The 27,163-nt window shown below is 59.3% G+C and overlaps 1 protein-coding gene across 1 annotated transcript in view; it reads left to right on the forward strand.

The window, feature by feature from the left end:
- The first annotated feature begins 616 nt into the window (after positions 1–616).
- The window catches only part of PIAS4 (protein inhibitor of activated STAT 4), a 33,831-nt gene continuing 7,284 nt past the window's right edge, over positions 617–27,163 (forward strand). The window contains exons 1-9 of the mRNA XM_055371267.2: positions 617–792; positions 5,533–5,959; positions 16,653–16,737; positions 20,983–21,024; positions 21,346–21,436; positions 21,556–21,684; positions 21,767–21,872; positions 25,926–25,999; positions 26,246–26,406. Coding sequence (XP_055227242.1) covers positions 766–792; positions 5,533–5,959; positions 16,653–16,737; positions 20,983–21,024; positions 21,346–21,436; positions 21,556–21,684; positions 21,767–21,872; positions 25,926–25,999; positions 26,246–26,406 — 1,142 coding nt within the window. The 5' untranslated portion in view covers positions 617–765. The remainder of the gene's footprint in view (positions 793–5,532; positions 5,960–16,652; positions 16,738–20,982; positions 21,025–21,345; positions 21,437–21,555; positions 21,685–21,766; positions 21,873–25,925; positions 26,000–26,245; positions 26,407–27,163) is intronic.

The raw sequence follows: 27,163 nt of genomic DNA on the forward strand, positions 1-27,163 counted from the left end.
GAAGCCACTTAGCTCCAAAGCCAAGGAGCGCTTTGGAGAAGAGGTCCCAACTGGTGCAGATCGAAGGTTTCCCATGGGTGGGGAAGCAGGATGGGGGGGCGCCTGCAAAGAGGTGAGGGCTGTACGATCTCCGAGGAATTTGGGAGCAGGGGTCCCGCTTTTCTCCGCCGGGCGCCCCCAGCCAGCCGGTTGCCGAGCTCACGCCCCATCTGCACACCAGGACCCGGATGTGCAGCGCGCGGGGCGTCTGGGCCCGTGGAGCCTGCACCGCGCTGCGCTGCAAGGCGCCTCACTGTACGCACTGGCGGCCGTTGCGGCGGAGCAACCATCCCCTGCCCGACGCCGCCGGGAGTCTGGAGACGCACCTGGCGGCCGCCGCGCGCAGGAAGCCACGGCACCTAGCTGCATTGTTGTCGCTGCCACCGCCCCCTCTCGCCTTCCCTCCCTAGAGGCAACCCAGCACCCGTCCCCACCTGCGCAGGGCTAGTACCACTTTAAGGAGTCAGGCACCGCCAGGGGTAGGCGTGGTCGCCGCGAGCGAGAGGCGAAGGCGGGGGGGGGGGCCTGGTGTAGGACGGACCTGATTGGCCGGAGGCCCGGGCGGTGGCCGCGCGCGCCTGCGCAGGAGGCAGCAGCGCGCACCGGCGGCGGGAGGAGCGCGCGCGGGTGCTAATTGGCCCGGGCGGCGGCCCCGCCCGCGAGTGGTGAGCGGTCACGTGACGCGACGGCTGGGGGCTCCCGGCGCGGGGGACGCTGGTGGCCAAGATGGCGGCGGAGCTGGTGGAGGCCAAAGTGAGTGAGCGGTGGCGGCGCCGGCCGGGGCAAGTGGGCGAGAGGGCGGGGGCCGGGCCGCGGGTCGAGGTCTGCGCCTTCTGTCCGGGGCCCCACAGCGCGGCCGGCCCGCGGTTCGCCGTCCCGGCCCCCAGACCCCGACCCCCGGTCTCAGGGTGAGGGCGGGGGGCGGGGAGGCCGGGGGCGGGGCCCTCCTGCCTCACCCGGGTCTTCGCGCCGGGGGTCGCTCCCCCGGCTTCAGGCAGGGTCCCCCCACCCAGCCCGAGCCCTTAGGGTCCCGGTCCCTGAGCGCCAGGCCAGGGCCGCGCCTCCCGGTTGAGGCACCGTCCCGCCGGGATGCGGGACGTGTTGAGCTACTCGTTGCCCTCTTGGTTCCGAGCCGGGGTCCTTGCTCTTTGGCTGGTGTGTTGGGGGGAGTGTCTGCGCCTCCCCGCCCACAGGGCTCCAAGGACTGCTATCTGGGTCTCGTCCCCGCCCAACAGGCCAGGCTGGGGTTTGCGAGTCTCCTGCTCGGAAGGGTCCCCCGAGTCCTGGATAGTGTCCTGCCACCGTCCAGGTGGAGGAGTCAGGGCCCTGAGACCACCCCCAAGACACAGCACGTCCTCTTGGGGTCTGGAGTCCAGGCTCGGGCTTGAGCCCCTCTTCAGCTCCTGCATTGGTCCCAGAACCCCGCCCCCTTCCCGACACCGTCTCTCACACGCCGGACTGGGCGCTTGGGGGAAGGCTGGGCCCTCCCTTTCCCTCCCCATAGGATGGAGTCCGGACCACTCTTCTTGGTCACAGACCTTCCTTATTCTCCTTTTTTTTATCTTAAATCCTGGACTGTGCTTTGGTCCTACCTCGTTCCTCTCGGGACAGAATCTGAGGTTACTGATTCTGCTTCAGGGGGCTCTAAACCTCACCTGTGCAGCATCAGATACTGTCCTCAAACCTTGGCTGCTTCTCCTATTTTCTGCTCTTGAGCGAGTCTACTTCTTAGGTCAGACACCCACCCTCCCCCTACACAGCCCCCAGAACTTTTATGCACCCCAACTTTGGTTTCTAAGGTCCCCTCTCTTTCTGCCTATTCTCTTTTGTTGATCTCTGGAGGGTCCCCACTGGGTCCAAGGCTGGCCTCTTTAGAACAACTGCTGCTGCTGCTCTATTATACTCTGGGTCCTGTCCAGGTGCCATGTCCCATAGATACCATCTCCTAGCTTGGAACCACTTTTAATCATCCTGGGATTGAGCTCAGAGTACCCCATTCCAGGGGATGTACCTTCTTGTAGGTGCCTACCTAGAGCTGAAGGTCTAAAACCCTTAGAAGTGCCCGCAAGGCCACGGCTTCCGGGGAGGTTAGGGGACCTCTCCCTCCCCCATCCCCTTTCACATCTTCCGTCCCCACGGTCCTGAGCTGTACGTATTTTCTTCTCCGTCCTCTCACATTACCCCCTGGGATCTGAAAACACAGCACTCAGGGCTCTGTGATTATAGCATATACCTCTCTTCGCCTCCCAACCCTACACCCCTGCGCACACTTCTGCCCCTCTCTAGAGTTTTGAAAAGTGGAGACTCGCCCTGGAGATGTGGAGGCCTGAACTCTGTAAACCCAAAGTGGCAGGCTCTGGGCTTGAAGTGTCCTGGAGTCCTGAAATGTAACCTCCCGTTTCGGGGCTTGGAGCTGTGACCCTGGACCCCACCCCCCACCCTGGCTGAGGGCAGGGTCTGCACTCTTTTGTACCATCCAGGCCTTGAAATATGATCTGATGAACTTTCCTTGACCCTCTGGTGGCTGGGCCCCCCCACCCCAATTAAATCAAGTTGACCCTTCTTTCAGGTTCTCTAAACCGTGAGCCTCCATTCAAGGGGGCCTGGACCCTGGGGAACCTTCTTTCTCCTTGAGTCTGTTGCTACCCCTCCAAGTACCTTAAATGTGATTGAAACATCCCCTTCTTTACAGGGGCCTTCCCCAGCCTGTCATATTCATGGCTGCAGATTCTGTCTTTTGGGGTGCATCACAGACTGCTCGGAGGGGCGAATGTTGGGGGTTTGTTGGTGAACCTTGAAATCTGAGACTCTCGGCTTGAGGCCTGCAGGCGGGTTTGGGGCAGGGGTGTCTGTGAGCTCCCTGAAATAGTCCACAGCGTTTCACACAGATCTCCGCTTTCCTGGAGAGAGGCGCCTTCCTGAGCTACCCCCGGTGCTCTGAGGGGCCTATGCTGGAGGAAAGGTTCAGCGCAGCTGCTGTGTCTCGGCTGATGTCTCCCCACGCGACTTCCAGGCAAGCCTGGAGTTGAAACTCTGGAAGCTGCCGGGGCCTGGCGCTGTTTATAAACACAGCTCTGACGGCAAGCAGGTCAGCTTGAAGCCAGGGCAGGAAGTGATCTTGGGGCATTTGGGGCTTCTTCCTGAATGCTTGTCCCCCCCGCACTCCCTCCAGTGTCAAGGGCAGGCTCCTCCGAGGTGGCAGCTGCCGGGAAATCTGAGTCGTGAACATGTGGCCACCTAAGGGGTGTGCTCCGGGAAGCGGGAGCTGCGGCTCCACTGTCCAGCCTGGGTGGGGCGGGGGCTCCCGGGGTGCGAGGATGTCAGCAGGTTCCCCAGCCCACCTGCCTTCGGCCAGTCTGCCAGTGTGAAGTGTCCACATGACATCGTCTCTCCCTGCTAAGGCTTTGGGCCGCTTCCAGAAGAAACATCTTGTCCGCAAGCCTTTTTGTTTTGTGCACAAGGTAGGAAGTCAGGCCAAGGGAGATGAGGCATTTTTGTTTTCAAAGCATCCCTGACTCTCAGGCCCAGCAGACCATGCAGGTCCCCATAGCCAGTGTGCTGGTGAGTGAGGGTCCCCCAGGCAGCGGACGGGAACACCCTTGGGAGGCCAGAGGCCGAGGGGCCGATGCCAGTCCCACACATGTACTAGGGAGGCTCTGGGCCAGCCGCTTCCCTCTGTGAGCCTCGGTTTCCTCACCTACACGATGGGTGTCATCATTGTGAAATTAGCGACTCAGGCCTTGCTGGTGCCTGGTAGGGAGCAGACGCTGGCATCCCAATTCTTTACAGTCACGGGGCCCCACAGCCCTGATATGGGAAGAGGCTTCTCCCAAGGCTCTTTGGGCAGGGCTGGGCCGCCTGCACGTGTGTCCCTGTCATTTTGAGCCTGGACAGCCTCTCTGTCTCCAACAGGACCCTGGCCCGATACAGCTGGAGGAAATCAGAGCTGACAGATGAGGACCCGACAGCGGGCCCCGGCTGCTGCAGCTTTGGTGCTGAAATGTGCGGCTAGGCTCCTGGTCTCACCCTGGGGCAGCCGGGAGCCGGAAGCCCCAGTGCCTCCTGGCACGGAGGCTGCAGTTTACACACCCCACTGGGACTGCCTCTGGCTTCGACCCTCGGGGTCCTTTGAGTGGAGTGTGAATGGTTTATTGGTTTCTTCGGGTACCCGCCAGCTTTCCTTAACACCCTTGACGCTTGAGCTTTCTCCCCATTCCTCCTGGAAGCTGCTGTTTCCCACCCCATCTCATTCATCCCAGGCCAGCTTCAGGGCTGAGGGTGGGTGGCCCCGAAACCCTGCCAGCCCATCCCTCGAGGACACCTGGCTTCTGCAGCCTGTTGAGGAGCCTTCCTTCCCCTTCAGGGTCCTACCCCTCATGGAGGCAGGCCACTGCCGCCTGGGTCACATCAAACACCCGGGTCAGCTGGGCTCTGCTGTTTGGTTTTGATTTCGCTGGAGAGGCCCGGCCAGGCGATGAGGGCCAGGTCCTGCCAAGCCTCATTTGTCGCTTTGACCCAGGTCCTGCAACAGCCCCTGTGGCTGCTGTCTTCCCCTTGGACTGGTCCCCCAGGGACTCAGGGCGACGTGTGGAGGTGTGTTTGGTGTGGAGGTGTGTTGGGTGTGGAGGTGTGTTGGGTGTGGAGGTGTGTTTGGTTGTCGTGAGCTGTGGGTGTTTAGCATCACACAGAGCCCAGGACGGCCCCAGTGTCCACAGGGCTGAGGGGGAGAAACCCCGCCTGGGATGATCAGCAGATGTTTCGGAGGCCCCCAGAGGCCCAGCCCTGTGTTGACATCCAGAGGGTAGTGTGGCAGCAAGAACCGCCCCTGGCTTCAGAGCCAGGCCTGGGTTCGAATCTTGGCGCTGCCACCTCTGAGCCGACAATTCCTCATTTGTGACAGAGCTCACACACCAGCCTAGCAGGGGTGTTTTAAGGATCAGAGTTAAATACATAATCACATGACCGGCTTGGTTCCCGGCAGGTGATTAGTACTAAGTAAACTGTGGCTACCGTTGGCGAGGCTGAAGGGAAAACATATCTGTGGCTGACATGGGTTGAGCGCCCGCCCAGCCAGCGCTTTATGTCATTATCCTCCCGACGAAGAGACTGAGGGTCAGAGAGGCATTTGGTGTTTGCTGGTAAGGCACTGGCAGAGGCTGTTTACAAGTAAAGCACAATTGCCAGTTCCTGCCCTGGGGATGCTTTCAGGCTGAAGACAGGGAAAGAGAACCTAAAATAGAAGGGGGGGCCTAGTCAGAGGCGCTTTTGCTGCGTTGGCGATGCTGGGGAAAGTTTGATGAGGAGGAGGGAGGAGGCAGGGCTTTGCTGGGAGGGGGCACCGTAGGGGCAGGGCACTCCACCAGCCCCAGCCAAGGCTGGCGCTTCCTGGCGAGTGGGTGTCTTTCACGGCCCCCACATCGGGGCCTGGCCTCCATGGAGTCCCCTGCCTCGCAGCTGTGTCCTCTGAGTGTGTGTGTGCTTGCTCCTCCTCAGAACATGGTGATGAGTTTTCGAGTCTCCGACCTTCAGATGCTCCTGGGTTTCGTGGGCCGGAGTAAGAGTGGACTGAAGCACGAGCTCGTCACCAGGGCCCTCCAGCTGGTGCAGTTTGACTGTAGCCCTGAGCTGTTCAAGAAGATCAAGGAGCTGTACGAGACCCGCTACGCCAAGAAGAACTCGGAGCCTGCCCCACAGCCGCACCGGCCCCTGGACCCCCTGACCATGCACTCCACCTACGACCGGGCCGGCGCTGTGCCCAGGACTCCGCTGGCAGGCCCCAATATTGACTACCCCGTGCTCTACGGAAAGTACTTAAACGGACTGGGGCGGTTGCCCGCCAAGACCCTCAAGCCAGAAGTCCGACTGGTGAAGCTGCCGTTCTTTAATATGCTGGACGAGCTGCTGAAGCCCACCGAATTAGGTGAGTGGTCACCCTGGGGAGGCTGCGACTGGAGGCTTCACCTAGGCCCCGTCGCCCAGCCCAGCCCAGCCACACAGCCCACTTCGAGTGATGTTCTCTGTGGCGCAGCCAGGGCGGGGAGCCACAGTGGCCAGGGGTGTCCTTCCTCGGAAGCAAAGGGACCATCTTTGATATTGGTCACCCCTTGCTGTGTTACAAGTTACCCCGAAATGGAGCCACTGGAAGCAGTGGGCGTCTGTTAGCTCTCAGGAACCTGTGAGCTGTGTTGCGGGGCATTGGGGCTTGGGGGCTCTCATGAGGCTCAGTCAGGCTGGAGCCACCTCATCTGGAGGCTCGACCAGGGCTGGAGCAGCCACATCCTTGTGTGGTGGCTGGCAGGCCTCAGCTCCTCGCCAGCTCTTGGCCACGGTCCCCAGGTCCTCATGGTGCGGACTCCTGCACGGGTTGCCTGGGCGTCCTCAGCCTGGTGGCTCCCTCACCCTAGGGTAGCGAGTGTGCACCTCCAAGCTGGGAGCTGGAGCCCTTTTTATAACCCAACTTCGGACACGCCTCTCCATCTCCCCCACAGAGTCCGTTGCTCACACAGACTCTGTGGCGCATGCAGGGACCACACCAGCCTGTGACTGCCAGGGCCAGGGGTGACCAGGGCCACCTGGGAGCCTGGTTTCCTTGCTTATTCCCCATGGAAAGGGGGCTGGCCAGTGGCATCCTTCCCCCAGGCTCTGGTTCCTCGCTGGCAGCCTGCAGGAGTGTCCTTGGTCAGTGGGCTCAGGTCACTGCCAGGCTGTGTGCACCGGGCGTGCTGGGGGTTCAGGGCGATCCCAGGCGGAGGAGAGGTGCTGGGCTCCACGCTTCTCTCTCTCGTGTCTTTGTCTGCAAGCACTGACTGAGCAGGAACTGTGTGTCAGGACCTCATAGCCCACAGCAGTGTGGACAGGCCCCTGGTGCCTCCCCGGCAGCCGTGGCCATTCAGGCTGCAGGTGGGCGTTGAGCCCAGTCTCTGCCTCAGCCATAGCCCTGAGCTCAGGGCCAGGGAGGCCTCAGCAGCCCCGGCCCCCAGGGCAGAGAGAGTGTGCAGCTTCTGGGACTCCCAGATACGGAGCAGAACGTCCTGGGCCTTTGCGGACCTGTGCCTTGAGGCGCTCAGATTTCACCAGGTCCTCTGTGTGCCTGGAGGTCTCTCCGTCTCTTCTTCCTGCCTCCCCTCCTCTGCCCCCACTCTTTCCTTCGCACAGTAAACGTCGGAGCGCCTGCTGGGTGGGTGCGTGATGGGCACCAGGCGTGGGCACGCAGCAGGGAACAGGACCAAGGCCACGAGGTTCAGAAGCCCTGTGCATGCCCCCTCCCACCCTGCTGACCCAGCAACCTGCCTGGCCCCTGCTGTGGCCTGAGGGCCTTTCTCTGGCACGCTTCAGTCCACTGGGTGCCAGCTGGCCCCCTTACCCCTGCCCAGGGAGGCAGCGTTGATGGGGGTAGGGGGAAGGGGAGCTGGCTGCCTTTCCTCTCCCACCTACAGCCCTGGGACTTAGTGAGGTTAGGCTGGAGGGGCTGTGCTTCCAGGTGAGGATGGAGGAAGTGGAGGAGGGAGGAAGGTGCTGTCGGTGGTTCCTGCGGCAGCTGAGGCTCCTCACTCCAGCCTGAGGCTCCGCCTTCCAAGTGAGGCTCCGCCTTCCAAGTGAGGCTCCACCTCCGCCTTTTTTCTCTTGCAGGAGGTGTCTAGCAGCAGCCTCCTGGGGAGCAGGTTGGCCCAGTGGCACCTGTCCTGGGGGACTCAGGGTCTTGGCCTGAGTTCCATCGGACTGACTTTCCCAGCCTTTGCTCTCTCATGAGGGAAGCTGTTCCCCCTGCCAGGTTCTTGGGCAGAGCTGGCTGTCTCTGAAGGTTGGGCCTTGGGAAGGACCTGCATCACAGGGAGGCTGGGCTTTCCTGGGAGCGGCAGGGCAGGCTTGGTCCAGGGCGGGGGACGGGGCTGACCAGCTTCCTTCCTGCACGGGGACCAGTAGCTCCGTCCCACAATACATCGCTGTGCCCTGAGCCACCAGGGACCCCGGTCACCTGATCTCCGGGAGAGCCTGCTCCCCTGTCTACACCAGTGTGACTGTGCTGGCGGCTCAGAACAAAGAGGCCATCCCCAGCCTGCCTCTCTCTCCCACTGGTTCCCTCTCCATCTCAGGCCACCAGGTGAACCTCCTTCCCGGGATTCCTGTGCTCTTGGGGGACCCCCTGGGGGCCACCTCGGTCCTCAGAGGTTTCCTGGAGCATAGACCCTGGCCCTGAAGCAGTGGTCCCCATGGTTTTAGGACCTGAGATGCCATCTGTCCGCCCTGACCCTGGGCTGTGTCCCTCCCCAGGGTGCACTCTGTGGTGCTGGCCTTGCCCGGGGGCCGCCTCCGGAGGACCCAGTTCCACTGGCTTCTCCCTCACTCCCGCCTCTGGCTGTGACCCACCGTCCAGTGTGAGGCCCACTGCTCTGGTCTGTTTCCCCGGAATAGCCGCCGGCCGGCTCCAGGATGGAGACTGCGCCAGGCGGACAGGAGCCATAAATCACGCGGCGCGGAATGCTGGGCTGGGGGAGGGGGTGACAGAGCCGCAGAGCAGGCTGCAGGGGCCTCAGGCTGTAGGTGATCGGCTCCAGTGGGAGGTGCTGTGTGTGGGGACGGGGCTGGCACCCAGAACAGTGCGGAGAACGGCCCAAGGTCGCACAGCGGCCTGCCTTCCCTCCTCCCGAGCCGACTGGCTCCTGCTCCTGAGCAGAGGCTCTGGCCTGGACCTCGTGTAGGCTGGGAACCCTGTCCTGCCTGTCAGCAAGGAAGCCGGCTCCACCCCTTTCCAGCCTGCGCCACCTGGGGAGTCCGGCTAGGGAGCCTGACCCTCCTGTCAGGGTACTTGGGAAGAGAGGCTGTCAGGAGATGTGGGACAGAAGGAAGGATACATGCTGGCCGGGCACAGAGCTGCTCCTCCAGGGCCTTGGCCCGCAGCGGGCACCCCGAGGAATCTGCCTGCCCGCCCATCTGCTGTGCAGAGTGGAGCCCCTGTCACCACGACTCCAGATGCCCCCAGAGGCAGATAGCCCTGGTACCAGCCAAGAGCCGCCAGTCTGGCATGTGCTGTGCTGTGTGTAGGCACCTGTGCCCTTCAGCCTCTGAAGCCCTTGGGCCAGCATTGCCCAAGCCACAGCAAGGTAGCGTGGTCCCTGCTCAGGTGCAGCACAGAAGTGCCAGGTGATAAGTCTCATGGCACACGGAGGGCTTTCAGGGGCAGCTGTCAGTAGCAGGAGCCATTTACTCTACATTTGTGAGGAGGTAGCAGTCAGGAAGGCTTCCTGGAGGCAGCAGCGTTTCAGTCCAGACCCGAGGGTGACTCTCAAGAAGCTAGGCAGAGAGGAGGGAGCAGGGGAGCGTATTCCAGGCAGAGGGCAGTGAGGGCAGAGGCCGATGGCCAGAGAGGGCTCATTCATGGGGCTGAATGGAGTTCATTGTGGCCAGAACGTGGTGCGCCCAGGAGGAGGGACGCAGTAGCCTGGGTGCGGGCGGCAGAGGCTGGAACCCGAGAATGGTGGGCCCGGGGAAGCCTGGGGGCTACCCTGCTTGCCCCGAGGGCTGCAGTGCCCCTGAGGTTCTGGTATGATTTTTGGGGTCAGTGAGGAAACTGAAGTGCAGGAGGCAAGTGGCCGTCTGCCTTCCACAGCCAGGCCTGCTGCCCGCCCAGGCCCACCATCTGTCCGTCTGCACACTGGGGGCCTGGATGGGCACGGAGCGTCCTGTGTCGCTGTCCCACGTGTGGGGTAGTCTGACCCACTCAGCCTGCTGGCACTTCCCATACCTGTGGTTGGGGAACAGGGGGACTCCGCCAGCTCTGCCCCAGGTCTTGGCCTTCAGGTTGAAGAGGAGGGATGGGCCCATCGCTACCAGATGGGGGGCTGCCGGCAGCCACCCCCATGTCCCGCTAGTCCTTCTCCCATCCCCTGTGGCCCCCTGCCCTGCCCAACCCAGCTCCCCAACCTGCCTGCTGGCCGCAGCCTCCTGCTCTGCTTCCTGCCCACTGGTCCCCCTCCCATGGCAGCCTGTGAATGTTCTCACTGATGGGTAGAGTGGTCGGCATCACCCCTGTGCCTAGCCAGGGGCACCTGTTCCCCGCCCCTCCAGGACAGTGCCCCCTGTGTCCCTCATACCTGACTGTGCTGCCTCTACTCTTGATCTGGGGGACCTGGGGTGGGGAATCAGTGCTGGTAGCTCTTAGCTGGACAGGGTGGGTCCGGGAGTTAGAGAACTTGTATGTGCTGGGGAGGGGACAGCCTGGGAAGGGGGCCAGCACATGGGCCAGCTGGAGGGGGAATGGTCCCATCCGATCAGCTTTTTTTTTTTTGAGATGGAGTCTGACTGTCGCCCGTGCTGGAGTGCAGTGGTGCGATCTTGGCTTACTACAGCCTCCTGGCTTCAAGCGATTCTCCTGCCTCAGCCTCCCAAGTAACTGAGATTACAGGCACGCACCACCACACCCAGTTAATTTTATGTACTTTTAGTAGAGGCAAGGTTTCACCATCTTGACCAGGCTAGTCTTGAACTCCTGACTTCAGGTGATCCACCCACCTTGGCCTCCCAAAGTGCTGGGGTTACAGGCGTGAGCCACTGCGCCCAGTCTAATTTTTTGTATTTTTAATGGAGACGGGGTTTCGTCATGTTGACCAGGCTTGTCTTGAATTCCTAACGTCAAGTGATCCACCTGCCTCAGCCTCCCAAAGTGCTGGGATTATAGGCGTGAGCCACCGGGCCCGGCCCCAATCAGCCTTTTAAAAACTCCCTGGGTTTCATTTCTATTTAAACTTGTACAATTATGCGCTTGTCCTAGAAAACTGGAGTCAATAGCAGAGCAGTCCGGCCGGCGCCCTGCTGCCCGAGTGGGCCGCCTCGGTACACCGGGCCGGTGCTTGCCGCCTTCTCCCTTTGCATGTGTGATTGTAGGAACGTGTGGCTGTGTCCTGGCTGCTATTTTATAACCACCCCCCGTACTGTGAGCATCTGCTCACAGTGTTAAATATTCATCGTCAGCAGCATCTCGTGAGGCTCCCTGGCAGCCTTGGGTGGAGCCAACGGCTGGGCCCTTCTTCTTGGGCTCTCGGATCGGGCCCAGGGGCTGCTTTTTGTGCCCGGGCTGGAGGGCCTGGCTGAGCACCTCGTCCCAGAACCGGCTCTGCCTGGCAGGGCCCCCGTGGTCACCTGATCTTGCACCTGGCCCCAAAGGTACATCTGGTTCAGTGGTGCCTGTGCCTTGGTCCCGTGGCCCTTGGATGCTGGGCAGCCCACGAAACCATCTCCCCCTCGGGGAACTTCATGCTTCAGTGGCCCAACAAGAAGGAGCAGCAGAGTGATGCAGGGAAACTGAGTCGCTCCTTAGGAGGAGAAGGTTTGGAGAAAAGTGAGGTGGCGGGGGGTGCGGTTTTTAAATTGGGGTGCTCAGCGAAGGCTTTCCTTCTGGTGACATTTGTACAAAGACAAATATAGGGCCATGAGGCTGGTCGGGGGAGGAAGGTTCCAGAAGAGGGAATGGCAGGTGCGGAGGCCCTGAGGCAGCATGGCTGGTGGGGCCCAAGCAGGAGGCCAGGGTGGTGGCCGTGTGTGCGCCGGGGTGTGTGTGGCCCTGAGCAGGGGTACTGAGGGTCAGGGGTCTCCTGCGGAGCCATCCCAGGGAGCTGGCTCTGGCTGCTGAGACCGGCAGAGCTGGGGGCAGTCGTCTGCACCGGGCGGGATTTGAAAACAGAGCTGACAGGACTGGCTGAGGGAGTGGATGTTTGCAGGACAGCAGAGACGGGGGCTTCATGGATGCCACCTGGGTTTCTGGCCCCAAACAGCTGACCCCGAGGGCAGAAGGGCAGGTTTGAGGGAGACCCCACAGCCCCTTCCCCAGCATAGGGGGGCCGGGTGTTTGGGGGGATCCGTGAGCGGCCTGGGGCCAGTGGCACAGCAGTGAGAGCACAGGGCACCTCCCAGGCCCCAAGCAGAGAAGCACAGCCCGGTCTCCCCCAGAGGGAGGAGCCCTCCCAGGGCAGGGACCCCAGAGTCTTGTTCTTCAGTGACTGGGCCCTGTCTGCCCCAGGCATGGGCTGGTAACAATCCCTGGCCAGCTGGGTGGCTCTCTTGCTGCCAGCTGGGGACCCATCTTTCTCGCCTACCTCCTCCTGAGACACTGAGGGGTGGGGTGTCCGTGTTTTCACCTCCGACCCAGCCTGGAAGCTCAAGGCCCAGCTCAGGTGTAGGCTCCCGTGCAGCCTCCCTGCCCCTGAACCATTGCTCCCCTGGCACTCAGGGCAGACCTGGGCGCATCTGCAGGTGGCCTGTGTGCCCCCCTCCCAATTAGGCGGCCTTCCTCAGGGGCCCAGCCGGGACTCCACAGCCCATCACCTCTGCAGAGACTGGCTGCGCCCTCAGCATATAAACGGGAACCGGCTGTGGCAGCCCCCTCTTCCTGAGAGCCAGCCACAGACCCGGCACCGGTCCCCGAAGAAACAGGTCATCATGGGCGGGACATGCAGGCTCAGGCCACAGAGGCCCTGGCAGGGCTGGGAGCCGAGCCCAGGGAGTCTGGCTTTTTTCTTTTTTTGAAATGGAGTCTCGCTGTCGCCCAGGCTGGAGCGCAGTGGCAGGATCTCAGCTCACTGCAAGCTCCGCCTCCCGGGTTCACGTTATTCTCCTGCCTCAGCCTCCCGAGTAGCTGGGACCACAGGCGCCTGCCACCACGCCCGGCTAATTTTTTGTATTTTTAGTAGAGACGGGGTTTCACCGTGTTAGCCAGGATGGTCTCCATCTCTTGACCTCGTGATCTGCCTGCCTCGGCCTCCCAGAGTGCTGGGATTACAGGCGTGAGCCACTGCACCCGGCTTCTCGTGGGTTTTAATTGAGAGAGTTCCAAGACAGTGCTGGTAGTTGAGGTGCGATCCCACGGCTCCGGTTCTTGTAAAGGCCCTGTCGTGGGTGCAGGCCACACCACTGTGTGCACTGCCGTCCTGGGAGCACCTGGGAGCACAGACATAGCCTGCGAAGCTGATGAGCTCCAGCCTTTGCCAGGGGCAGTTCGCCGTCCCTGTTCTAAAGGGCTTGCCTGTCATCTCGTCGTCTCGTCTCCCGGCCACTGCAAGGCTGCCATTGTGGCCAGATTCTCGCTCCCCCACGCTCCTCCGATATTTTTTACACTTATAAACAAATAGGTGTTTATTCAGATGCCTTCTCTCCATTTTCATTACACAAGTGATAGCAGGAGGTGCACGCTGCTCAGCGTTTTTGCTTTGTATCTAAATATATTTTTTAATGTAGACACAGTCTTGCTATGTTGCCCAGGCTGGTCTCGAACTTCTGAGCCCAAGCAGTCCTCTCACCTCAGCCTCCTGAGTAGTGGGAATGACAGCTGCACACCAGCACACCTGGCTCAGGCTTATTTAAAAACTTTTTTTAAAGACAAGGTCTCACTGTGTTGCCTGGGCTGGGCTCCAACTCCTGTGCTACAGCGATCCTCCCACCTTGGCCTCCTGAAGGGTTGGGATTACAGGCATGAGCCGCTGTGCCCGGCCTGCAAGTTTCTTTGAACGCATGTTTCCATGTATTGAGGGAAAATACTTTGGAGTGGGATTCCTGGGTGATAGGGTAGGTCTGTGCTTACCTTCATAAGGGTAGTTTCCCAGAGTGATGGTACTGTCTTATAACCCCACCAGCAGAGAGTTCTGATTGCTCTACACCTTTGCCACCTCTTAGAGTTGCCAGTCCTTTCATTTTAGCCATGCTGGTGGATGTGTAGAGAGGTATTTTATTTTATTTTACCTCATTTTATATTATTGATACAGAGCCTCACTCTGTCACCCAGGCTGGAGTGCAGTTACACAATCTCGGCTCACTGCAACCTCCGCCTTCTGGGTTTAAGCGATTCTCCTCAGCCTCCCGAGTAGCTGGGATTAGAGGCGTGTGTCACCATGCCTGGCTAATTTTTGTATTTTTAGTAGAGATGGGGTTACCATATTGTCCAGGCTGGTCTTGAACTCCTGACCTCAAGTGATCCACCTGCCTCGCCTCCACAGTGCTGGGATTCCAGGCATGAGCCACCACACCTGGCCTGGGTGTGTAGAGAGGATTTAAACCGGCCTTGGATTTCTACACAAATCGCAGGGGCTTGAAATACTGGCTGATATTTTGTGGAGGATTTTACATCTGTGTTCATGAGGGGTATTCATCGGTAATTTTCCTTCCTTGATGCTGAGTTGTGAGGTTTTGGTATCAGAGTTATGCTGGCTTTGTAAAATAAGAAGTATGCTTTCCTTCTCTGTTTGTTGAAAGAGTTTATGTACAGTTTATGTGGTTTTTTTCCAAAATGTTTTGTAGAATTCACCAATATGGACCTGCATTTTCTTTTTCTTTTTTTTTTTTTGAGATGGGGTCTGGTTCTGTTGCCCAGGCTGGAGTGCAGTGGTACGATCATGGCTCACTGCAGCCTCCACTTCCTGGGTTCAAGCAATCCTCCTGCCTCAGCCTCCAAAGTAGCTGGGACTACAGGTGGTGTGCACCTCCACACCTGGCTAATTTAAAAATTTTTTGTAGAGACAAGGTCTCACTTTGTTGCCCAGGCTGGCCTCAAACTCCTGGGCTCAAGCAGTCCACCCACCTCAGCCCCCAAAGTACTGGGATTACAGGCGTGAACCACCACGCCCAATCTGGACCTGCAGTTTTCAGAAAAGGTTTTAATTATGGATCCAAATTCCTTAACAGGTAAAGAGCTTTTCAAACTTCCTGTATCTTTTGGTACCCGTTTTGGTAATTTGCATCTTTGGGAGAATTTTTCTATGTCACTAAGTTGTCAGATTCATTGGCATAAAGTTTCACCTTTTATTCCCCTATTGAACCGAGAAGCTGTAGGGTCTGTACTATTGTTCTTTCATTTCTGATATTGGTAGTTTGTGTTCTCACTGTCTTTTTGTTGTTCAGCTAGAGTTTTGTTTTTTTTGTTGTTGTTGTTGTTTTTGTTTTTTTTTTTTTTTTTTTGAGACAGAGTCTCGCTCTGTAGCCCAGGCTGGAGTGCAGTGGCACGATCTTGGCTCACTGCAAGCTCTGCCTCCCTGCAAGCTCCGCCTCCCAGGTTCACGCCATTCTCCTGCCTCAGCCTCCCTAGTAGCTGGGACTGCAGGCGCCTGCCACTACGCCCAGCTAATTTTTTGTATTTTTAGTAGAGATGGGGTTTCACCGTGTTAGCCAGGATGGTCTCGATCTCCTGACCTCGTGATCCACCCCCCTCGCCCTCCCAAAGTGCTGGGATTACAGGCATGAGCCACCGCGCCCAGCCGTTTGTTTTTGTTTTTGTTTTTTTGGGTTTTTTTGGAAACAGTCTTGCTCTGTTGCCCAGGCAGTGGTGTGATCTCCACTCACTGCAACCTCTGCCTCTCAGCTTCAAACAATTCTCCTGCCTCAGCCTCCCAAGTAGCTGGGATTACAGGTGCCCGAACCACACCTGGCTATTTTTTTTTTTTTTTTGAGACACCACACTCTGCTGTTTTTTTTAAGAGATGCAGCAGCCAGGCGCCATGGCTCATACCTGTAATCCCACCACTTTGGGAGGCCGAGGTGGGCAGATCACCTGAGGTCGGGAGTTCAAGAGCAGCCTGGCCAACATGGAGAAACCCTACCTCTACTAAAAATAGAAAATTAGCCGGGTGTGGTGGCTCATGCCTGTAATCCCAGCTACTTTGGGAGGCTGAGGCAGGAGGATCACTTGAACCCAGGAGGTGGAGGTTGTGGTGAGCTGAGATTGTGCTATTGCAGTCCAGCCTGGGCAACAAGAGTGAAACAAAGTCTCAAAAAAAAAAAAAAAAAATGGGGCTGGCTGGGCACAGTGGCTCACGCCTGTAATCACAGCATTTTGAGAGTTTGAGATGGGCGGATCACCTGAGGTCACGAGTTCGAAACCAGCCTGGCCAACATGGCGAAATCCCATCTCTACTAAAAATACAAAAATTAGCCAGGCTTGGTGGCTATTCGGGAGGTTGAGGCAGGAGAATCGCTTAAACCCGGGAGACGGAGGTTGCGGTGAGCCGAGATCGTGCCATTGCACTCCAGCCTGGGCGACAGGGTAAGACTCCATCTCCAAAACAAAACAAAACAAAACAAAACAAACAAAAACCAATGTTTTCTGACTGCACCTCTGCTTGTCAGTCCAGTTGTAAGTAAGAGGGTAGGGCCCAGGCTTGTGAGCACCATGGCCTTCATCCCGTCAGTACCCCCCGCACCACCTCTGTCCCGGTGACGTGGCCACCCTGCAGGCACGAGGAGAGCAAGGGCCGGGTCCGGTTTGTGCTCAGGAGAGAGGAGGTATGGCAGTGTCCTGCTGGCCTGGCTGGGTCCAGCTCTCCCCGCCAGGCAGCTCGGCACTTTTCGGTTTTCCTAAGTAGACGCCTGCATCCCACAGGCTGCGAAGGTCACCCAGCTCTCTGAGTGGCCGTCAACAGGACACAGGCCGTGGTGAGCGGCCCCAAGAAGGGGATGGGTGGGAGTCCTCCCTCATCCTCCTTCCTGGGCGGCCCCCACCTCTGCCCCACATATCTGTCCAGCCAACTTCCCATTTCCTGTTTCCTGGTCTGAAGAGGTACAGGCTGGGAAAAGCGACTGGGCTCGGGGGACCTGCCAGGGACCAGACATGCCCCTGACCCCGTGTTTGTCTTCAGTCCCACAGAACAACGAGAAGCTTCAGGAGAGCCCGTGCATCTTCGCATTGACGCCAAGACAGGTGGAGTTGATCCGGAACTCCAGGTGTGCGGCACCTCCCCCAGCCCAGCACCCCGCCGCCCGCCCACCCACTTTCTCCTGGGCTCACTGGGGAGAGCCGGCAGCCACGTCCACTGCAGGCCTCGCTCGGGCTCAGTCCAGAACTGTGCTGCAAGGCAGTGGCCGGGTTTGCTGCCTTCCAGAAAACCCCATCCTGGGTCTCAGGTGCTGGGCTTTGTACCCACTGCCTGTGCCCTGCAGCCCGCTAGAGAGAGGCGGACTGTCTGTCCCGTTTTAACACGGTCTTGCCCTCCTGGGCCCATCCTGGGCATTGCAGGGAACAGAGGAGCATTCCTCGCCTCCACCCACGCCATGACAAGAACACGCCCCTGTTGTGACAACCACAGATGTCCCCAGACATTGTCCAGTGTCCCCTAGGGCAGGATAACCCGGGCGAGACCTCCCTGGGTTAGGGGATTCCACGTACCCCCAAGAGACTCTGCGTCCCATGATCCTCTGCCCCGCTGAGGTCCCAGAAGGCTGCATACATTGAAATCCACACCCTGAATTGGAGGGGGAGAAAGTAGGTGAATCCCAGGAGCTGGGGGTCCCCGGTTTGCACCTCCCGCCTTAGGAATTTATTCTGGTGTCCAGCATGAGCAGGAAATTCAGTCAGGTGTTTTTTTGTTTTTTGTTTTTTTGAGACTGAGTGTAGCTCTTGTTATCCAGGCTTCCAGGCTGGAGTGCAGTGGCGCGATTTGGGCTTCCTGCAACCTCCACCTGCTGGATTCAAGCAGTTCTCCTGCCTCAGCCCCCCAAGTAGCTGGGATTACAGGCGCTCACTACCACCCCCGGCTAATCTTGTATTTTTAGTAGAGACGGGGTTTTGCCATGTTGATCAGGCTGGTCTCGAACTCCTGACTCAGGTGATTCACCCACCTCAGCCTCCCAGAATGCTGGGATTACAGGCGTGAGCCACTGCGCCTGGCGGAAGTCAGGTTTTTTCCCAGTTATAATAATGAATACGGGGTTTCCGCCTCCACACCGTGGATAGTGAGGTGGGATGGTTCCTTCGGTGGGGCCATCCTGGGCACTGCAGGCTGCTGAGCAGCATCCCTGGCCTCCACCTGCTCTGTGCCAGGAACACCCCTAACTCTGACAACCACAGATGTCCCCAGACACAGCTTGGTGTCGCCTGGGGCAGGGTCGCCCTCAGATGAGGACGGTTGAACTGTAGCAGGTGAGGGGCCAGTGTGGCTGCCCTGCGCTCTGCTCCTCCCTCAGTCTCTCTGAGGCTGTCCTGCCTCCAGCTGAGACAGATTCCTGCTGGGCAGGCTAATGGTGGGTGCTGGGCCCTTAGGACAGGGGAGGCCATTTGCCCAGGTCACCCCTGAGTCCATGGCAGGGCTGGGCTGGGCGCCCCCATTTAATGCCCAGCTTCTCGTGCCCAGCCGCTTCAGACCCACTGCCCCCACCTGCTGTGGGGCCAGGTTCCTGGGGCCTCCCAGCCTGGCCCTCACACCTAGTAAGGGTTCAGATCCAGCCGAGCCAGGCTTGGCCATGGAGGCCTCTCTGCCTGGGTGACCGAAGGTGGCAACCTCGTCTTCCTCAGCCTCGTATTCCTTGTCTATGTACCTGGGTCAGCACAGCCTCCACCTGCACTGGGTCCCTGCTGCAGAGTACTCAGAGCCAGCCACGCAGTATAAAAAAATCAGTTTGGGCTGGGCACGGTGGCTCACAACTGTAATCCCAGCCCTTTGGGAGGCCGAGGCAGGTGGATCACGAGGTCAGAAGATTGAGACCATCTTGGCTAACACAGTGAAACCCCGTCTCTACCAAACATACAAAAAAATTAGCCGGGTGTGGTGGCGGGCGCCTGTAGTCCCAGCTACTCGGGAGACTGAGGCAGGAGAATGGCATGAACCCGGGAGGCGGAGCTTGCAGTGAGCCGAGATCCCGCCACTGCACTCCAGCCTGGGCAACAAAGGGAGACTCCGTCTCAAAAAAAAAAAAAAAAAAAAAAGTTTGGTTTTCTCCTCAGAAAGCTTCTGGACATTTCTTTTTCTTTTTCTTTTCTTTTTTTTTTTTTGAGATGAAGTCGCTCTGTCGCCAGGCTGGAGTGCAGTGGCGTGATGTCGGCTCACTGCAACTTCTGCCTCCCAGGTTCAAGCGATTCTCCTGACTCAGCCTCCCAAGTAGCTGGGACTACAGGTGCGCACCACCACGCCTGGCTAATTTTTGTATTTTTAGTAGAGACAGGGTTTCACCATGTTGGCCAGGATGATCTCAATCTCTTGACCTCGTGATCCACCCCACCTCTGCCTCCCAAAGTGCTGGGATTACAGGCGTGAGCCACCGTGCCCATCCCACATTTCTTTTTCTTATGTTGAGATATGATTCGCATACCATAGAATATACAGTTTTTAAGGGCGTCATCGAGTGGGTTCTCGTGGATCAGTAGGTATCGCAGCTCCCACCACTGCCTAGTCTCAGAGCAGTCGTGTCCATCCCCAGCAGCTGCCACCCTTCATCCACTGGCCCCCATGCATCCCCTCCTGTCTGTAAATGGGTCTGTCCTGGACATTTCATAGAAGTGGAATCACATACTATGTGGCTTTCGTTTATTATTATTATTTAAGATAGAATCTCACTCTGTCACCCAGGCTGGAGTGCAGTGTCACGATCTCAGCTCACTGCAATCTCCGCCTCCCAGGTTCAAGTGATTCTCTTGCCCCAGACTTCTGAGTAGCTAGGATTACAGGCGTGCACCACCACACTCAGCTAATATTTGTATTTTTTTTTTTTTTTTTTTTGAGACAGAGTCACACTCTGACGCCCAGGCTGGAGTGCAGTGTCACGATCTCAGCTCACTGCAATCTCCGCCTCCCAGGTTCAAGTGATTCTCTTGCCCCAGACTTCTGAGTAGCTAGGATTACAGGCGTGCACCACCACACTCAGCTAATATTTGTATTTTTTTTTTTTTTTTTTTTTTGAGACAGAGTCACACTCTGACGCCCAGGCTGGAGTGCAGTGGCACGATCTTGGCTCACTGCAAGCTCCGCCTCCTGGGTTCACGCCATTCTCCTGCCTCAGCCTCCCAAGTAGCTGGGACTACAGGTGCCCGCCACCACGCCTGGCTGATTTTTTTTTTTTTTTTTTGTATTTTTAGTAGAGACGGGGTTTCACCATGATAGCCAGGAGGGTCTCGATCTCCTGACCTCGTTATCCGCCTGCCTCGGCCTCCCAGAGTGCTGGGATTACAGGCGTGAGCCACTGCACCTGGCCTAATTTTTGTATTTTTGGTAGAGACGAGGTTTCAACATGTTGCCCAGGCTTGTCTCGAACTCCTGACCTCAGGTGACCCACCCACCTCCGCCACCCAAAGTGCTGGGGTTACTGGCGTGAGCCACCTGCCTTGTGTGTCCTTTCGTGTCTGGCATCTCTCACTGGGCGGGACGTCCTCACGGTGCACCTGTGCTGAGGCCTGGGTCTGAGCCTGGCTCCTTTCCGTGGCTGGGTCGCGTCCCGTGCATGTTGGTCCTTCCGTCTATGGAAGGACACTCAGGATGCTGCTAGTTTGTGGCTGTCATGGTCAGTTCTGCTGTGAACATCCACGGATGTGTCTTTGGGTAGATAGACTTTTTCCTCTTCTTCTGGGGGCGTTTCTTGTTAAAGTTTATCCTCAGGTGTTACTGGTTTTTTTTTTTTTTTTTTTGGAGAGTGTTTCTCTTTGTTACCCAGGCTGAAGTGCAGTGGTGCAATCATAGCTTGCAGCCTGTGCCTCCATGGGTTCAGACGATCCCCCTGCCTCAGCCTCCAAGCAGCTGGGACCACAGGTGTGCACCACCACGCCTGGATAATTTTTTGTATTTTTTGTAGAGACAGTTTCACCATGTTGCGCAGGCTGGTCTCGAATTCCTGGGCTCAAGAGCTCCGCCAGCCTTGACCTCCCAAACTGGGTGTTTTCTTGCCATTGTGAGCCGGCTGCTAGATTCCAGCATGCACGTTTTAGCTATGTTTCTTCGCAGGGAGAGGCACCTGGCTGCCCTCTCTGGTTCAGGGTTTTGCTGTGGATTCTGTTGCATTTTCCAGGGAGGCCAGCCCCTCTCCTGACCCCACAGCCACTCCTGTCTCACCCAGCCTGTACAAAAGAGTCCTGGGCCTCAGTTTCCCAGCTCTGGGGGAGGGAGCCTTGTGGTGTGGCGGTCTCCACCTTGTCGGGTGGGCTGGGGTCCCACCCTCCTCACTCAGCTCTCCTTTCCTTTCCTCTGGTTTGCTCCACACCCACAGGGAACTGCAGCCCGGAGTTAAAGCCGTGCAGGTCGTCCTGAGGTATGCCCAGGTGTGCCCGCGACCCCAGGGCTGGACCCCCAGCCACCCGCCCTTCCCCACCCCCGAGTCCTGGCCCAGGCCCTTCTCAGTCTCCCCTGCTAACAGCAGAGCCCAGCTCCCCTCACCTGCTGTCTATCCCTGTCTGGGGATACACCACCATCCGACCCCCACTCAGGCCACACCCGGGGGCCCCAATACCCCCCGTGTCATATCTCCAGTGCCCCCATCACTGCCGCCTGGCTACCACTCGTGTACCCCCACAGCAGCCTAGTCCCTCCTGTGCGCCCCCTCCCCGCCCCATGGTCCCTGTTGTCGTTGCAGAATCTGTTACTCAGACACCAGCTGCCCTCAGGAGGACCAGTACCCGCCCAACATCGCTGTGAAGGTCAACCACAGCTACTGCTCGGTCCCGGTGAGCATGCCCCGCCCCCGCGTCTGCTGCACGGGTTTGAGGGGCGTGGAGGGAGGGTGGGGGCCGTTGGATTTCCCAGCCGCTCTTGGCTCGAGGCTGAGCGGCCCATCTGCTTGCAGGGCTACTACCCCTCCAATAAGCCCGGGGTGGAGCCCAAGAGGCCGTGCCGTCCCATCAACCTCACCCACCTCATGTACCTGTCCTCGGCCACCAACCGCATCACCGTCACCTGGGGGAACTACGGCAAGGTGAGTGCGTGCCCGGGTGCCCACCCTGCCCCCCAACCCTGGCCCCATCCTGCCAGCCCTGACCCCGCCCTTCTGTCCCCAGAGCTACTCGGTGGCCCTGTACCTGGTGCGGCAGCTGACCTCATCAGAGCTGCTGCAGAGGCTGAAGACCATTGGGGTGAAGCACCCGGAGCTGTGCAAGGCACTGGGTGAGCAGCTCAGGCCACCTCGGCCGAAGGGTGCCAAGTCCACTCTGGAAACCCACCCTGTGCTAGGCGAAGCAGGGGGCCCTGCACCCGAAGGAGATCGATCAGGGGCCGCCTGTCACTCTGGGGGTCCATGGCCCCGCGGCTGTGGCTAGGGAGGTCTCTGGAGGATACAGATGGCAGAGGGGGCACTTGGCAGTGGGAGCTGCTGTGCGGAGGCCTGTGGGGTCACACCTCGTGTTGCTGGCCCCAGGCGCCCTAGCCCACAGGGGTCCAAGCGGCAGAAGAGCTGGAGCCTCATTCCGGGACAGCACAGAGGCCGGGAGGGGTGAGGGGAGCACAGAGGGAGCTGTGGTCTAAGCAGCCCCTTCTCGTTGACTCAGCGGGGCCGAGGGTGCTGCGGGACCTGGCGGGTCACGGACGGCCAGGGTCGTGGAGGCAGTTGCTGTGGGAGGAAGACGGGCGGCAGCGGTCTGACCTCACGTTGGTGAGGCCCCATTTAATCTTTTTTCTTTTTCTATTTTTTTTTTAGAGAGTCAGGGTGTCTGGGAGGTAGAGGTTGCAGTGAGCTGAGATTGCACCACTGCACTCCAGTCTGGGCTGCAGAGCGAGACTCCACCTCAAAAAAAAAAAAAAAGTGTCTCGGTGTATCGCCCAGGCTGCAGTGCAGTGGTGGGATCGTGGCTCACTGCAGCCTCTAACTCGGGCTCAAGCCATCCTCCTGCCTCAGCCTCCTGAGTAGCTTGGGACCACATGTGTTCACCACCACACCCAGCTAATTTTTTTTTTTTTTTTTGAGACAGAGTCTCACTCTGTTGCCCAGGCTGGAGTGCAATGGCACGATCTCGGCTCACTGAAACCTCCACCTCCTGGGTTCAAGCGATTCTTCTGCCTCAGCCTCCTGAGTAGCTGGGACTACAGGCATGTGCCACCATGCCCGGCTAATTTTTTGCATTTTTTAGTAGAGATGGGGTTTCACCGTGTTAGCCAGGATGGTCTCAAGCTCCTGACCTCGTGATCCGCTCGCCTCGGCCTCCCAAAGTGCTGGGATTACAGGCGTGAGCCACCACGCCCGGCCCCAACTAATTTTTTAATGTTTCGTAGAGATGGAATCTTGCTGTGTTGCCCAGGCTGGTCTTAAACTCCTGGGCTCAAGCAGTGCACCTGCCTCAATCTCCCAAAGTGCTGGGATTACAGTCTTGGCCACTTTTGCACCTGGTCTCTTTTGTACTTGTAACAATGAAAACAATTTTTTTTAAGTGACATGCAGAGCAATTTTAAAAGAAAGCCTGCCGGCAAGGCGCGGTGGCTCACACCTGTAATCCCAGCACTTTGGGAGGCCGAGGCAGGCGGATCACGGGGTCAGGAGAGCAACACCATCCTGGCTAATATGGTGAAACCCCATCTCTACTAAAAATACAAAAAATTAGCCAGGCGTGGTGGCAGACGCCTGTAGTCCCAGCTACTCGGGAGGCTGAGGCAGGAGAATGGCGTGAACCCAGGAGGCGGAGCTTGCAGTGAGCGGAGATCGTGCCACTGCACTCCAGCCTGGGTGAGAGTGTGAGACTCCATCTCAAAAAAAAAAAAAAAAAAAAGCCTGCCAAGACTGGTAGGCAAATCAGTCCTCACCCCGAGCAGCCGCGCAGCACAAAGCCAGCGTACAGCAGTTAGCCCTGCTTGGCGGCTGTGTGGCCTCAGAAAGTCGCTGGCCTTCTCTGGTGGCCACTGTCTTCAGGAGAATAGATCTGAGCCATCTTGAGGGCACCTTGGCATCTCTCTGGACCCCACATGCTTGGGGCCCAGGCCTCAGTGGGCTCTGCAGGCCTGTCCTATGGAGAGGCTAGGCCTAACCTGGAGTCCTTTGGAGCTGGGAGTGGGAGTCGGGCAGGTGGGTGAGGACTGGGACCACCTGCCAGGCTGAGGAGAGGGCGGTTCTGGGCCAGCCAGGTTTGCTCGCACCCCCTTCCCGAATGGTGGCTGTTTTCAGGTGGAATCTGGGCACCACCCCAGCCCCTTGGCAGAATGTGGCCCAGAGGGTCTTCCAGCTGCCCCTCCTAGCTGCCCAGGCCCCTGTGCCCAGGCCAGAGAGTTCCCCATGAGCACTGCCCTCCTGGCACAGCCAGGCCCAGGCCTCTGGTCCCTGTTCCTGACCACCAAAGGGCACCTCCTAGCCTGGGTGTCCAGAGCCTGGAGCAGTGCTGGCACTGCCAGGGGCCTGCGAGCCCCATCGTGTTGAAGCCTCCTGTGCACTCCAGCCCCCCAAGGAAAGATAGCCGGCAGCACCCCCTCTGCAGAGCAGGACGTGGAGGGTGAGGGGTCCCTCCACGGAATCCGGCATCCTTGGCCAGCCTCCTCCAGGCTCGGGGAGGGAGGGCCTGGCTATGTCCCCGTGTGACCAGTGGGGACACTGAGGCACAGAGTGGCAAAGTTAGGGTTCTGTGACCTGGGTTACCCCGCCCCACCTCCCTCTTCCCTCAAAGGGCCCTTTTTTCAACCTCCCCGACCTTCCCTGCCTGTGGGGACATGGCCAACTTGAGGGAGGAGGCTGGGGCCGGGCAGGCCTCTTCTAGGCCCACGGGGTGGGGGCCGGGCTTAACTCCTCAGTGACCAGAGCCCGCAGTGCTGGGGGCTGTGGGGTCAGGCTTCCTCTCCGAAGGGGTCTCCTGCTGCTTCCCACAGCCGGCCCCAGGCTCAGCCTCTCTCTCACTGGATTTCTTTCTTGCTGCACCTAGGAAGTCCTCACCTTTGCCTCACTTGAACCCTTCCTGCTGCGCACGTCTCTCCATACACAAAGGAGGGAGAGTTTGCTTTAAAATCAGATGGGCACCTGCATGCCCTCCTGGCTGCCCCTTTGCCAGGCTTGAGGGTCCACCCGGGCACCGGGTAGCCAGAGCTGGGATCCAGGGATGGAAACTCAGCTGAGGAGTGAGTGGCTGGGGCAGCCTTGGCTCAAGCAGGAGAGCTGCTGGGAGCCAGCACGTGGCTGCCACCATGTCCCCACGGGAGAAGGAAGAGCCCACTGCTCCACATACCGGCTGGGGGGGCTGGGTGGGGGTCAGGAAGGAGGAAGTGGCTCCCAAGCGGCCGGAGATAAGTGGTGTTTCAGGCCGATAAGGGGTGGTAGGGGCATTTCCAGGCGGAGGAACGTCAGGACAGCTGGGGGGAGTTGGGGAGCAGGCTGGCACCATCACTCTGGCCCCCAAGTCAGTTGGGCAGGTGGCTTCCTGGAGGAAGCAACACTGGTCCACCAGGCAGCTGAGGGCCAGGTGGTGGATGGAGAGGCCCTGTGGGTTGTGGGCCAGGGTGGTCGGCCCCACATGGCCCAGGGCTGGGGTCTCTCCTGAGCTACCCATGGATGGAGTTTACCCTGGGAGGGAGCCACATCCCAGAAGCCTCAGGAGGGCAGCCAGGGTCCCTGCGTGAGTTTCCTTCTGGCTGTGGGCCTGCTGCCTGTCGAGGGGAGGGCGGCGCCTGCCTCCAAGACTTCACGTTTCACATATGTTTCCCCATGTTCCGTGCAGCTTGCTGGCGGGCACCGTCTTTTCCTTTAAAGAAGCAGCTACACTCCTGTCTGCAGGCTGCCTTGGGGTGGTGCTGGGGCAGGGCGGCAGCCGCTTGCTGCCTCACAGCCAGGAGGCCCCAGGATCCGTCTCCCAAAGAGTCCCTGCCTCATTCCCCACTGTGGCCTTGGGGATGGTGCTTCGGTGACAGAATGAAGTCACAGCAATGACCCTGTCGGTGGCTGTGTTGCATGAAACTTGCCAGAAAAGTCCCATGGGTCATAGTCCACGCGGGGTGGGGGAGGCCACATAGGCCACCTCTGTGTGAGGGCTTCGGCTGGGTCTGTGCTGTGCCTAGGTTGTGGTCAAATCTAATGGTGGTTGCCACCCGGCTTTCTCTGATCCCTCGTGGCCCCGAGCCACACAGCGAAGCTTGGGACTCATCGTCGGGCCTGTTCTGGGAGGTGGACATCAGTGCTGGGAGAGAACTCGAATCACAGCCCCGTGCCCTGCTGTTCCCACCCTCCTGACGGTGTCTTCTGTTCACTCCCCACAGTCAAGGAGAAGCTGCGCCTTGATCCTGACAGCGAGATCGCCACCACCGGTGTGCGAGTGTCCCTCATCTGCCCGGTGAGTTGGGGCGCAGCCCCTTCCTCGGGGCCTCTCCTGCGGCCATACTTCCTCCCTGGCGGCCCTGGGCCTGGGGCGGCTTGGCTGGGCCGCGAGCCTGCGGGGGCAAGGCTGGTCTTCGTCCCCTCCATGTTCCTGAGGCATGAGTGATTGGAGCGAGCCACAGGATGGAGCTGGGGGTGAGGGGCACCGGGCAGGCGGGCACAACAGGAGGGGTGCCCTGCTCACGCAGCCCCTCCCCCACAGCTGGTGAAGATGCGGCTCTCCGTGCCCTGCCGGGCAGAGACCTGTGCCCACCTGCAGTGCTTCGACGCCGTCTTCTACCTGCAGATGAACGAGAAGAAGCCCACCTGGATGTGCCCCGTGTGTGACAAGCCAGCCCCCTATGACCAGCTCATCATCGACGGGTGAGCCCGGGGCCCCGGGGAGGGCGGCCAGAGCCGGACGGCCGTGGAGGTCTCGGTGGCACCCCGCTTCCTGCAGACCACATGGTGCCCCAGCAAGACACAGCAGTGGGGGCACATGGTCCTGGAGCTTTGGAAGCCCCGGGCTGCGAAAAGAGCCGGTTTCTTTCTCGTGGAACTTCTCAGAGCCTTTGCTATGCAGGTGACAGCCACGTAGCTTAGGTTGCAGAAGGTGGGGTCCGGTCCACCCCGCTCCGACGTGACCTCAGGCAAGTGTGACCCTGAGCTCCAGGAGTGTGGTTTTTGCCACAGAAAACTGTGCCAGGTCGTGCTTTCACACGGCGTTCACCCCAGGATGCGCAGCCTTGGGGGTGACCTCCTCGCAGAAAGGCAAAGGAGGTGGCGCCTCCTGGAGCACTCTGGCCACGCCATGCCCTTCCCTTCCTAGGTGGCACAGCTGTGGCCAGGCATTCCCCAGGCCACAGGGGACAGGAGGACAAGACCTTTCTCCCTGGTGGAAGGCTCTGCCCAGGGCTTAAGTTTCTAGAAACTGAGCCCCATTGTCTGTGGTGCCTGATGCGGCTCCTGCCCGGCGCCGACCCCGCCCACCTCATCCCCAGAGCCGCCGGCAGGGCGGGAGGCCACAGTGGCACAAGCTGGTGCCCTCACAGGCGGGAGCAGGCCCTGCCTGTGGGGGTGGGCCGGGTCCCCAGCCCTCGGGCATGGCCTCAGCGGACTGTGCAGGTGAAGGCAGGGCTGG

This window comes from Gorilla gorilla, chromosome 20 (genome assembly GCF_029281585.2).
Source record: "Gorilla gorilla gorilla isolate KB3781 chromosome 20, NHGRI_mGorGor1-v2.1_pri, whole genome shotgun sequence".
Taxonomy (NCBI): Eukaryota; Metazoa; Chordata; class Mammalia; order Primates; family Hominidae; genus Gorilla; species Gorilla gorilla.